The sequence below is a fragment of the Trachurus japonicus genome, chromosome 22 (genome assembly GCF_045865225.1).
Source record: "Trachurus japonicus isolate A0001 chromosome 22, Traja_1.0".
Lineage (NCBI taxonomy): Eukaryota > Metazoa > Chordata > Actinopteri > Carangiformes > Carangidae > Trachurus > Trachurus japonicus.
In genome coordinates, this window is record NC_140928.1 from 23,259,641 (window position 1) to 23,272,234 (window position 12,594).

Below are 12,594 nucleotides of genomic sequence, written 5' to 3' on the forward strand. Positions count from 1 at the left end.
TTCAGAACACAGTACACCTTGTATACACTAACCCACTGACAATTAAAAGATGATTAATTTCCTATCAAGGAGGCCCAGTCTGAATACCACAAAACAAGGATAGAAATGGACAAACAAAGATGGAGCATGAGCTCCATGACGACGGCACATACAGCGTGTCTGCATGTCGAGAGCACTCCACTCCGTTGCCGGGGGCAGAATCGATGTTGCAATCTAGTCAAGTGTAGGTAGACTGTCATTAGGCATGAAAGACTGCAATTCCATCAAGTGTTCATTTGGGGAATTGGGAAGCCACGGCAGACCTCAAATGACTTGAAATTGTCAGAGCCTGGAGGGTTCCAACCTCCCAGGTGCCATCACAGGAAATTTGTCCCACTTTCTCAGCCTTGCGAAAGATTCAGATTTCGAGACTGTAATACAGACTTTGAAGTAGTTTTGAGTGGTTTGACTGGATTTTTTTTTTTAAGTTTCTCACACTATTTTGCAATGCCTTGGGGCTAATTGAAAAGAGTTAGATTTTTGGTTTTGGTTTAAGCTCGCAGGGCGTTTTCATGTATGCAGAGGTGTGAACGTTTCTGGGTAAACAGGTAGTGGTTTTTGCCTCAATAGATGGGAACCATCAAGCTCTGAATTAAGTTTGAAATTTCCAAACAAGCCCAATGCCAACTAATCAATAACGCTGCTGCAGCATGAAAGTCTTATCTTCCCTCTGCATCCGCTTACACTCATCTTGTCTCTCTCCTGTCTCCTGTGCCTTATCAGGAAACCAGGTACAAGGACCTGAGTGATGCCTTCGACAGTGGAGTCGACGGCCTGACTGCAGACACCAGCTCCCCCTCCCAGGTCTCCAGCCTCCTCTGGTTCCCAGGAGCGTCCAGGGCCCAGTCCTCAGGAGCCATCCACCAAACGACCAGCGACGCTCTCCGACAGAACATTTATGAGAACTTCATGAGGGAGCTGGAGACGGGCACCGGACCAGGAGGAGGTGGAGGAGGAGGAGGGGAGAGAAGAGACCCGTCCACCGGCACTGAGGAGGGGGAGAGCAGCAGCGAGTCGGCCGAGGGCTCCCTGGAGGAGCTGGACCTGCTGTTTGAGAAGGAGCAGGGTGTGGTCAGACGGGCTGGGTGGCTTTCCTTTAAACCGCTTGTCACGCTGCACAAGGACAGGAAGCTGGAGCTGGTGACCCGCCGCAAGTGGAAGCAGTACTGGGTGACCCTGAAAGGTGAGCTGGCGTCTGGGCATCTTGAAATTGAGTTAAGAATGTGCTGACTCGTGCTTTTAAATGAATAGTTAAGTAGATTATCTGAGTTGAACTTCTTTAAAGTCAGGTGTGTGAGGAGCACAGGTTCCTTTTTGTTGCCAACAGCAGTTGTGTATGACATCATACTTGACATTGAGTGTCCGTCCTTCCCTCCTGCCCTTAAAGCTTCTGAGCCCAACAGATAAAATACCAGCCATCAAATGTGTGTGCTGTTAGGTATTTACTGAAGATTACCTCCTGGAAGTTAGAAAAAAAGAGAGAGGGTACAAGCAAGGACAGTCTTATCATTTTGAGGATTCCAAGTGGCCAAGTGCAAAACTTTTTATGTTTCACTAGTGCTGCAAATATCCCAGTTATCTCTCCTTTCCTGGAGTTTTTTTTACAAGGTCATTTTGTCAGTAAAACACAAAGTGACAACTGTAAAAGCCCCATACTCTACAATATTAGAGAAACTTGTCTTGATGATTTATACTTTCTTTCTTTAAGACTTGCTCATGAAATTTATGTCTCTCTCTTTGTCTTTGTGTCTTTATCTCCACTCCCTCCCTCCCAGGATGTACGTTGCTGTTCTATGAGACTTATGGTAAAGGTTCTCCAGAGCAGGAGATGTCTCCTCGTTACGCTCTCTTGGCTGAAGACAGCATCGTCCAGGCTGTTCCCGAACACCCCAAAAAGGAGAATGTCTTCTGCCTTAGCAACTCATATGGAGATGTCTACCTCTTTCAGGTAAAACACATCAGCAGCATGTGTTCCACAAAAACTGTTATTATTTGTAATAAGATAAAACTAAAATCTTATGTATCTCTGGTAGGCCAACACAGAAACAGATATAAACCAGCATGTTTCTACAGCACACGAATGTGGTTGAAACATACTAGACACACTTTCGCTTCCTTTTCGTATGAAATGACGAAATTTGGCCTGTGGTTGCCCAAACTTCTCAGCTAAAGGGTCTGATGGAACATCCTATTTACCCAATGTGCTTACTGACCTACATATCTGCACCAAATTCATGCCGAGCCTCGTCTCCCTCCGTGTGTCCTCTTCCACTCAAGATTACAGGTTTCCCAGACTGCTCTGTGTCGTGAGGTCTAGACCTACATCTAATAAAATAGTGCTGGGACGTGTCCCAGAGGCAGGCGGGGAAGAAAAAATCACCTCTGTAACATGAAGATAGAGCCTGAGTTTCATCCTTTTGTTTCCACTCCACTTGGCTTGTTGAGCATGAGACTTCATCTTTCAAAAAGGGGGTTCACAACCAGTGTTCTGTTGTTAAATTGAAGCACATGAAATGAATTATTAACAGAGAAAAATGCATGTTTAATTTTAGGAGCAGTTCATAATCTGTGCTTTCTCAAAGAGGAAATGCTAAGGGGTCCTTTACTGATCCAGCAAAGCTCAGCTTGCAGCCCCATGATCTTATTGTGATATATAATAAAACAGCACAAAAGCAGTACACTGGTAATCCTGGGAGATTTATATGGCTTTGGATTTATTGGTACTTCATCAAATCTAACTCCCTTTCCATCCCTGACCTTCCAGGCCAGCAACCAGACCGACCTAGAGAACTGGGTGACAGCAATCCACTCCGCCAGCGCCTCGCTGCTGGCCAAGCGCCAGGGGAAGGAGGATACGGTGCGTCTGCTGCGGAGTCAGGTCCGAGGCCTGCTGCAGAAGATCGACATGGACGGGAAGATGAAGAAGATGGCCGAGCTGCAGCTGACCGTGGTCAGCGACCCAAAGAACCGCAAAGCTATCGAAAACCAGGTAAGGCAGTGATGGTGATGATGATGATGATGATACTGAGGCACCTGTTGAATGTGTTGGAGTTTAGAGGCTGGATATTTGAGGCCACTGATGTGTTGTTTACTGGTTAGTGGTTACATTTACATTTCATGGCCTTGGGACGAGTTTCACAGAGAATCTGCTGCATTATTCTCCAGTATTGATACACAAGCTCTTAGTAACAGTAATGTATGCTCTTCTCATGCTAAGCTTTGATCTGTAGACCCCTCTGTGTCATTGTTCTGCATGATACATGTAACAACCACATGATGTGCCCTACTTAATTTTTCTGATTTTTTTGTGACTGTGGTGACAAGCCTGTGCTTTATTTTTGTCTGTGGGTGGGTGAAGTGGCCTAAATGCATCAGTCCCCAAACGCATCACAAGGGGCCCAGGGGAGCAGCTTGCTTCCCTGAGCATCAGATTGGGATTCCAGATGTTTCCTGGTAATGGGCTCTCAACATGCATTATCCTCTTCCTCCTCCTCACAGCCTGGGGGAGAATCTGAAGCACCCAGCACTGTGCTGTAGCCTACATACAACAGATTACAGACGGGTATAAAAAGCCTATAACCTATAGTTTAGCAAGAAATACTTTTACAAGAAACTAGTGCTTGTTGTGGAATGTGGGGAAAATGTGGCTGATGTTTCGTACCTGAAACTCAGATGACCGGAGACTTAATTGAATTTTATACTCGCTGCATCTGCGTGGTCACATTTCACCAGCTGCCCACGTTAATGTGCACTGACTGGTTATGTGATAGAAAAGTTACAAAAAGATTTCATTGTTTTGGAGTCACAGTATCCTGAGTGGAAATATGAGTGTTATTTTGTAGAACAAGCAAGTAGAAGCTGGACAGCTCACTGCAGTAATGACAAATGGAGATGTCACTGCCTGGCTTTAGTTGACTGACTGCGCTGGGATCTGTTTCCAATTAGCCGGTATGCCACCTCAGTGTAGACAAAGAGACAGACAGGGTCGGAGTCAATGATAGGGTCAGAGGGGTATGGGACAGGACTCTGATACAGGCGCCCAGAGGCTGATGATAGATTTAAGGTTTCGGTGGGGTTGTCTCGCACCAACAGGGCACTACTTTGATGTCCCCGCCCACCCCCACCCATGTCTGCTGAAATCAGTGCCAGTAGACCTCTTTTGAAGTCTGACTTCACCCCCCCCCCTTGCACATACACAAGCTCATGTACACACACACAGACAGACACACACACACCGATCAAGTTGCATTGAAAGACTTATTATGCATTTGGGCTTTTACAGAGATTGGGCAGCAGATGTTAAAGAGGGCAAATAAGAAAAGATGAGAATCTGTTCAAAGGAAGGCCTGTTACTGCTGAGCCCAATGGCTCTGAAATGGATGTGAATAAGTGGTGCCTTTAGCCAGATGGGCCCAAACATGCCTTGCTTTTCACTGATTTTGGGTGATAGTCTCACTGTGCTGATTCAAACCTGCTTAAACACAAGAAGCAGCAGACTGCATTTACATCTTTCTCAAAAAAAGAAAAAAAATCTGTTCCTCCGTGATGCACCCTGGCAAGAATCGTCAAATCAAATTTTCTGCCCAGAACTATTTTTGAACATCCCTGAATGAAAATGCAGATATTTGATTGCTGACGAACACATCCAGATGGCATGTAAATCAGATGCATGCTGGGATCTTGTGTGATCGTTATGCATAGACATGAGTTTATCCAAAGCAGCAACTCTCACTAAATTTGTCTTAGCTTTTGAGGATGGAGCTTATCTGATTTAGTCGGTAATACCTCCTTCCTCATCTAAAGTCGTCTTCAGACTACTCTCTGGAAGTCTGGAACACATCAGAGGATTTATGTACATAAAGGTTAATTGGAGTTAGACCACGAATTAGACCTGACATCTTATTAAGTGATGAGAAAATATCTGTTCCAGTAATTCACCCCCATTCTAACCATGCCAGTGCTATATTGTATGGGACGAATATTGTCACAATTAGACCTTTTAGGTTGGTGTAACTTTTCAGACAAGGGCATTTGCCTATGTTCTCCCTACAGTCAATCGCAATTGCAGATAATTAGATGGTAATTATCATACACAGCTAAATGAGACTGTGCAACTTTGTCTTGCTTGTGGCCACAAGTGACAATTACAGGGTAATGTTAAATGCTTAAACACACTGAAATAGCACAAGTAGAGCGACAAATTCATCAAGTTAGCAAACTGACTCATTAAGGGTTCTTATACATAGCTCCCTAACGTTCACCACTACTAGTCACTAAAAGCTACTATAAAACCAGACCTGGTAGAGCTGTAGTGGTAAAACACCTGAATATATACAATTAAGGAATGGTGTGTTTTATTGCTCATGAATTCAACTTTTCATTTGTAATGTCATGTATATACATATGTTACATATTATTTTAAAAGTTAGTTTGACTTTCGTGTTAGCAAGAGACGGAACAGTCAAAAACTTTTATGACTTTGCTGTGATTAATCTATCTCAGATTATAAATGGTTTCCTGGAAATTGAGTTGGATGTGGATGCTGGTAATGCTTCACTCTAGCGTTTGAACATTTTCTCAATTTTTTAAATAACTGGCATGCCAAAACGCAAGGTCATTTTTTAACCACACCATGTGGAATTCAAGCAGCTGGCCTCATAGTCTGGAATGGGATTATTAATGGCTGAATGTCATTGACTCAAGACTTGTTAACCGAGGCCACCTGCAAAGCAACATACACAGGCATTTTCATAGGTTTAGCACATAACATTGCTCAGTATGGTCCCTTGGCGATTTCTGTGCAAGTTCCTTGTTCAAGATGAATTTGTTTAACTCAGAGGTTCATAAAACCTGAGCCTCCCATCCCTCCTCAGGTTGTTCGTAATGTTAATGAGACCTAATGGGACAACGCCATAGGGTGTGTTATTGTAAATGAACTCAGAGTGCAGACCAGACCCATTAAAGTCAGTTGTTACAGAGCGTTGTTTAACTTGAATGTTCTCATTAAAGCAAGTCTCCAGCCAACTAAATAGGCACCTTCTCATAGCTTACATACTGCTAACAGGGTTAGGGGGAAGGCGAGGGTAAACTGTGTGTTTGTGTGTGGAGGTTTAACGGGTGGTCTGTGCAACATCGCTATCCTCTCTAGACTTGCATAAAAAAAATGGGCATTTGGATTTACTGCACATGCACTCATTCCTCTGTGAGATATGCAGTCACCCCTCACTATCAAGCCTCCACCGGTTTATGCCCTCCACCAACATCTGCAAGCAATTGCGGCCTGATGGAAAGCACTCAACTGACCCTAGATCTCCCTCTTTGACTCTCCCTTTTCCCTCCACACGCTCCCCCTCTCCCAACCCGCTCCATTAACTCGGCTCAACTCTCTGTTCTCATCCACCACCCAAAAAAACCAAAAAACAAATTCACACTGAGAACTTCAACCCAACCCACCGAAAATAATCTTCTTCCCTTTCCTCCAGATCCAGCAGTGGGAGCAGAACCTGGAGAGGTTTAACATGGATCTCTTCAGGATGCGATGTTACCTGGCCAGTCTGCAGGGCGGAGAGCTGCCCAACCCAAAGAGCCTGCTGGCTATCGCCAGCCGCCCCACCAAAACCACCCTGGGACGCCTGGGGATCTTCTCTGTCTCCTCCTTCCATGCACTGGTGAGGAACTTCAGGACGGCCACTGGGAAATGTGCCAAAATTAGAATCATAGAACAAAGTGTCCTGTTTGGGTGCCATTTCTTCTTCTAAATGACATCCCTCTGTTTCGAATTACTTGATGTCTAAAAGTAACCTTTAAAATCTCCTCGCCATTCAAAACCAGGAAGCACCCCTCTGATGCTCCCTTTGTGTATTCCTGGAGGAAAATAAACTTAATTAAGATGGTCTGATTAGAAGACTTTTTTTTGTTGAGCTAACTGATTCCAGTCCTGATATTGTGCAATCTGTTCAGATCTGTTCCAGAGATGAGGCTGCGCTCAGGAGGCGCTCATTGTCCCTGGCTTACAAACATCGCAAGAGAGGTCTTTTCTCCTCACTCAAAGGCCTCGACAACCTCACAAAGAGAGGCCGGGACAAGAGGCCGTCTGCGTCCCAGGTAACACTTCGCTATACTAAAATCATCTTTCAATATGTAAACAGTGGAAAGGGTGTGGCAAGGTGTTCATAACTTCTAAACTTGCCACTGTTAAAATATTCAATATCTTCATATTTAATATGTTGAAACTTTTTCAGGAGCAACTATTCAGAGTTTTCTATGCATATATGTAAAACACCACATTAAAAATGTAGCGCTATTGGTGTTTTTCTTTGTAGTCAAACACAGTGCAGCTCTCTTGCCTTAGGATAAAATTGTGCACTACACAGCGCTTCATTTAGGTTGAAGATGTTGGTGCACTTTGCAGCGATTTTCTTGTCACAAAGATTACTGTGCTCTCCGGCTGTGTCATTTTTTGAACTACCGAAAGATAGAGGGATTTTTTAATGTGACTCGTAGCGAGCCCACGAGCGATCACTTCAGTCAAAAACAGATATGGTAATAAGATGAATACAGATTACATAACAAACTATGTGTTCTTGTATTTTAGTCAGCGCTGGGAACCTGACAGCAGCACCTTAGACCTTGAAGTGACACTAACTAATCTCAGCCGATTCCCCAGACTAATGAAACTCTTCAGGTGGTCCGGATTAGTGGATTCCTAATGCAGGATCACCCACCTCAGTCAGCGGCAGGGGGAACTACACACACACACACACACACACGAGCATGTAGAATTCATAAGCATGCGTGCACACGTTTGCTGTACATGCGTGAGTTTGAGCCCAGGCGGCCTCCTGGGACGCGTTGCTGAGAAAAACTGTGTCTTGATACTTACACCCTCGGTGCACACTGTGAATATTTGTTAGTGAAACAACCTGAAAGCATGTTCCTTTATTGCTTACTCGCATGTACTGTACAATGCCTGCGCTGACATGAAAGAAAGCCAGAGATTGTTACAGTCATGTAGCGCTTCCAGCACATTTTCCCCCTAAGGAGATTTTATTAATTAGAAGCACATAAGCTCACGTTCCCCCCTCTGCTTCCCGGTAACTTTAAGTGCAAACCTCCCATCAACATAAACACGGGGGAACATTCCTTACCCAGGTGCAGAGGGGTGGGGGGTGGGGGGTCTAAATCCTCTCAGGTTTGTAATTAGACTCATGCAGCCTGGTTATTTATTGATACAGAAATCCACCACTAAAGGTACGGCCTTGGAGAGTACACTACTCCTGGTGGTCTATTTTAAGAATCGCCACAGGAAATGCTCATTTGCACAAGTCTTTTATGGACCTCTGTTCATTAGTTGAGACTAGGAGGAAGAGTGTGGTTTTGATTAACAACAGTCTACCTCCATTTTTCTTTATGCTGCGACGTCAACATGGGGTCTGGCTCTTTGCTCTTGCAGCTTCGCAGCCATGCTCCTCATGTTGGTGAGCCCCCGTCTCTTGACTGCTCCCGAAATGTTCTCTGTCCTGTTTGACTTGCTCTTATCTCGCTCATCCAACCCCAACCACCTGCTCGGTTATATTTATGTTTACGCATTTGCACACGTCTAGTTCCGTGCGCGTGTGTATTTTTCAGAGGGTGGGGGGTGAAGGGGGGGACTCCAGCCGGCCTTCTAATGAGGCCCGGTTACATTTCACAGTGCAGAGGGCCGCGGTGGCTCCGCAGCACACACATGAATTATTAAAAGCCATATGTGGTAGATGGCATTCTCCACTCTTTCCTCAGCCCCGCAGACATTGGCAGATGGTTGGTGTAAAGACGCTAAATATTAAACAGCTTCGCTTACTTTCCTTCTCTTACAAGCCCTTTTTAGTGCGTTTCTGGTGTTTTCTTCTTTACACAGAGGCTAATAAGGAGCAGTTAATGGCTCTTAGTGCTTCAAGGGATTTTCAAAGTGTTGGGTTTTCCCGCACATCTGCTGTTTTGGTGTTGTTTGCCTTTCATTTTTGGAGAGTTCATTGTAGTGTTAATTTCAGTTGTCCATTACGCACTGTGGGAAATTAAACCCTGGTCATTTGAAGTGACATCATCAGCTCCCTGGTTGATCTCTCATGTGCTTCTGATGAGACATGTGTTTGCCGGAGAAGGATTTGGACAGCGAGGTCGTCTCGGGAGCCAAACTCTCCTTCATGCGCTTAATCTGTTGTTCACTTCTCAGGTTGTCAGACTGTGCTTTTCTGCAAGATTGTCAAGATATCGTCTTGCTTTCCCTCCCTTTTGCTCTCCGTTTATTCCCTTACCTCCAGCTCAAACCCACTATCTTTCAGTTCTTCCTCTTCCCTGCTTATTTAATCTCTTAAACCTTTAGTTTCATCTCACTCTCTTCCCCAGATTTCTTTTACCATTTGTCTTCCCCCTTTTTTTGCCCCTTACAGCCCGGTCCTCTCTCTCAAACCCCCTGGTCCACAGAGCATAAACATCACAGCGTTACCCGGCGGTCTTTCTCCCACAGTTTCCATACTGACTCATCTGTGTTGACTAAGCCTAAATCCCATTTACCACTGCGACGCTGCGCTTGACAACCTTTCTCCAAAGTCATGCTCTTCCCCCACCCGTCTCCTTCCCTCTCGTTTTCCCGTCTCTCATCCGTCTTAGCAGTTCTATGTATACAGTAAGGAGCTGGCCGGCAGTCGGCTGTGGGAAGTAGGCCAGGAAGGTCTGAGGATTTGTAGGAGAGTTGGTAAAGCTTTCTAAAATTAGTCAGTTTACGGCGTAGCAGCACTGTTTACAGACACTTTGTAAATGTACTTGTGTTGTGGAGGGAGAGCGACTGTAGTCTGCTGATCAGAGGTCAGATGAGGGCTCTTACTACCATAACAGGGGCTGGAGTTTTTCTAATTGTAAAGGAATTTTCTTGGGATTGTTTTTGGAGGAAAGAGACTACCCTGATGTCTAAATGTGTAGAAAGGATTTTTTTTTTGCAGGAAATTCAGCTTCAGTTCAGTTCATTTCACAGCAAAACACAAACACCTGTGAGATTGTATCACTGAGAACAAAATGCCCCATTTCTGTCAGCAGCTATGCCACCCATCACGTCTCTCTTGCCCAGTGACAAAGTGTCTCAGCAAAAGCTGATAACTGCAGCCGGTTTGAGCGAGGACCTGGGTTACACCCCCGCATGACGGATAGCTGTGTGTCACTGCTGTGTTATAGAGTTGTTAAAGCCCTCTGAGGCTGCGGAGTCACCTCCAGCTCTGAGGCTTAGCCAGACACAGCACGCCTTACAATCACAAGTCAGGGAGAGGAGCTGGAGAGGAGACGGGGGGGGTGGTGTTGGTGGTGGTGTTGGGGGGAATGGATCAAGAAGTGAAAGATTTTGACACTGAAGAGTGAATGTGGAGATGGAGAGGAGGAGAGAGCTCATCCTCTTCTCATCTGTAACTGGACTGTTTACCCCCTTTCATCTCCCTGTTACTCACAACCCCCCCCTCCTCTCCTCTCCTCTCCCCATCCACAGCACACAGGCCAAATTTCCACCATTGCACCTTCAAAGACCTAAAACCCGTCTGGAAGCGGTCTCAAAGTGCTGCATTCTCCACGCGTAGTTTTTAATTAACTACATAATAGCACTGTATGTGTCTACTATCGTGTAGTGGCACTTAATCGCTCGTGAGTCAATCGGTGTGGTGCCCCTCTGTCTGTGGCTCTGACTGTCTTGTTTCTTGATTTCAGATCTTTGACGGCGACGCTGGAGGTCAAACGTACGCCCTGCCCCCCATGAGCACCGAGGTGAGTCACATTGTTGGGAAACTTTGCCCGTCCATTACGGTTTTGAGGGTCTTTTGATATATCTTTTAAAAATTCCAGCGCCATCTGTCATACCCATCCTGCGGTACTGTTTTATGTGCTGAATTATCAGTTTCAGCGTGAAGTAGCTGTGGCAGAAACAAGTCTGCTGTTGCTTTGACCTCTGCTGTCTGTCACGGCTTTGATAGTCTGTCGTGTAAAGATATTTTTAACACAAGTTGTGTGTGTCTCTGCCAGTGTGTATGTGTGTGTAAATTACTCGTCAGGGATCAAAGCAGAGTCTCCTTTCATGTTGATCTGCAGGTGTCTGCAATATAAACAGACAGCATATCTGTCTAAGAGATTTTTACAGCAGTAGAACCGTGTAATACTCGGCTGTGGACAGGGGTCCGATTCACACCATGAATGACTTAATGGAGGGTGTTGGATTCAAGTGTTGGTTGTTGAAAGTGTAAGTGTATGGTCAAAGTGTTGAATGATTGATGAGTGTGAATTCTGGCTATCCGAGGAGTTAGACACAGCAGCAGCCTCATTCACAGGTTAATTGGTGGTTACATGCCTCCATCAAGGAAGCAGGAAATTGTCCTGTAACTTCAGCTCCAACCTTTGCTGTCCTCAAGTGTCCATGTCTCTTTGTCTCCTAGTTTAGCCTTTATCATTTTCTACATTAGTAGCTGGACACTTTGGATGTGCTTAATGAGACTTCCCTCTGAGGGATCATTTTGCTTTATTAGAAATTGAGTCTCATTAGATTTCAGGAAAATTGCCCAGATTTCTTTTTTTAATAAACTGCGGTTATCCCCCCAAGAAACAGTTTCACATTTTGGAAAATTCTTTATCTTGACGAGAGTTAAGGTTGAAGATCAATCTCTGTGTCTGTTAAATTCAAGGCCAAAGCTATCATGTGGTCAGCTTAGCATAAGAATGAGAGAGGAACTCAGCCTGGACACAATTCAGCTACCAGCACCACAAAAGTTCAGGGTCTGGCTGACATGATACATCTTGTTCTTTTAATCTGTACAAATGTTGAGTTGAGTCAGTGTGCCTATTGTCCTACAGCCCAGTAGGCTACATAACCCCTCATGAAGGCCATGAACACTTTGTTGCTTTTTGTATGGACCTGTTACCACTGAACAGAGCCAGGCCAGCTTTTCCCACAGTTTCACTTAATGCTAAGATAAGCCAACCACCTACTGGGTAAACCTTCATATTTAACCTGACATATTTGACAGTTGTGTTGATTTTTTTCTCAATTAACTCTCAGCTAGGAAGCAGATCAGAATATTTCCTCAAGTGTCAAAATGATCCTTTATTAGAGAACCATTTTGTTGACAAACCAATATTGCGAGCGTGTCTTTTGAAATGGAAACTGAAATAGCTTCAAATGGAGCTGCTCCGTGGCTGAGCCTGAGTTCTGTTCTCCATGTGAAGAGGAAGCTTGGAAATATATGAGAAGCAGCTCGAATATATGAATTACTTTACAGTTATCTGTTACAAAATGATTCGTAAATACATTTTGTCTTTCAAATACAATCTCATCAAAGCCTTCCTTGTGGAACAGATGTGTATGTGTGTTGACAGATGAGAATAATGGACACTTTTAGACAGAGCAGGATGGGTTGTATGAAGATGGCTGTTCCACAGGATGCAATGATTCATGGTGTGAGCCTGTGGTGAATGTGGCAAGTGTTAAAACTGGCCTCATTAAGGCTTTAGAAATGGACTCAGAACAGGAAGTGGTTTGGGAAACAATAA

At 44.6% G+C, this 12,594-nt stretch overlaps 1 protein-coding gene across 5 annotated transcripts in view; it reads left to right on the forward strand.

Annotated features, from left to right (window-relative positions):
• tiam2a (TIAM Rac1 associated GEF 2a) overlaps positions 1 to 12,594 on the forward strand; it is a 71,943-nt gene that overhangs the window by 26,254 nt on the left and 33,095 nt on the right. For all 5 annotated transcript variants that reach the window (XM_085767230.1, XM_085767228.1, XM_085767231.1 and 2 more), the window contains 6 exons: positions 763 to 1,222; positions 1,815 to 1,987; positions 2,804 to 3,028; positions 6,522 to 6,707; positions 7,000 to 7,143; positions 10,765 to 10,821. In XM_085767230.1, the coding sequence (XP_085623356.1) occupies positions 763 to 1,222; positions 1,815 to 1,987; positions 2,804 to 3,028; positions 6,522 to 6,707; positions 7,000 to 7,143; positions 10,765 to 10,821 (1,245 nt within the window). The remainder of the gene's footprint in view (positions 1 to 762; positions 1,223 to 1,814; positions 1,988 to 2,803; positions 3,029 to 6,521; positions 6,708 to 6,999; positions 7,144 to 10,764; positions 10,822 to 12,594) is intronic.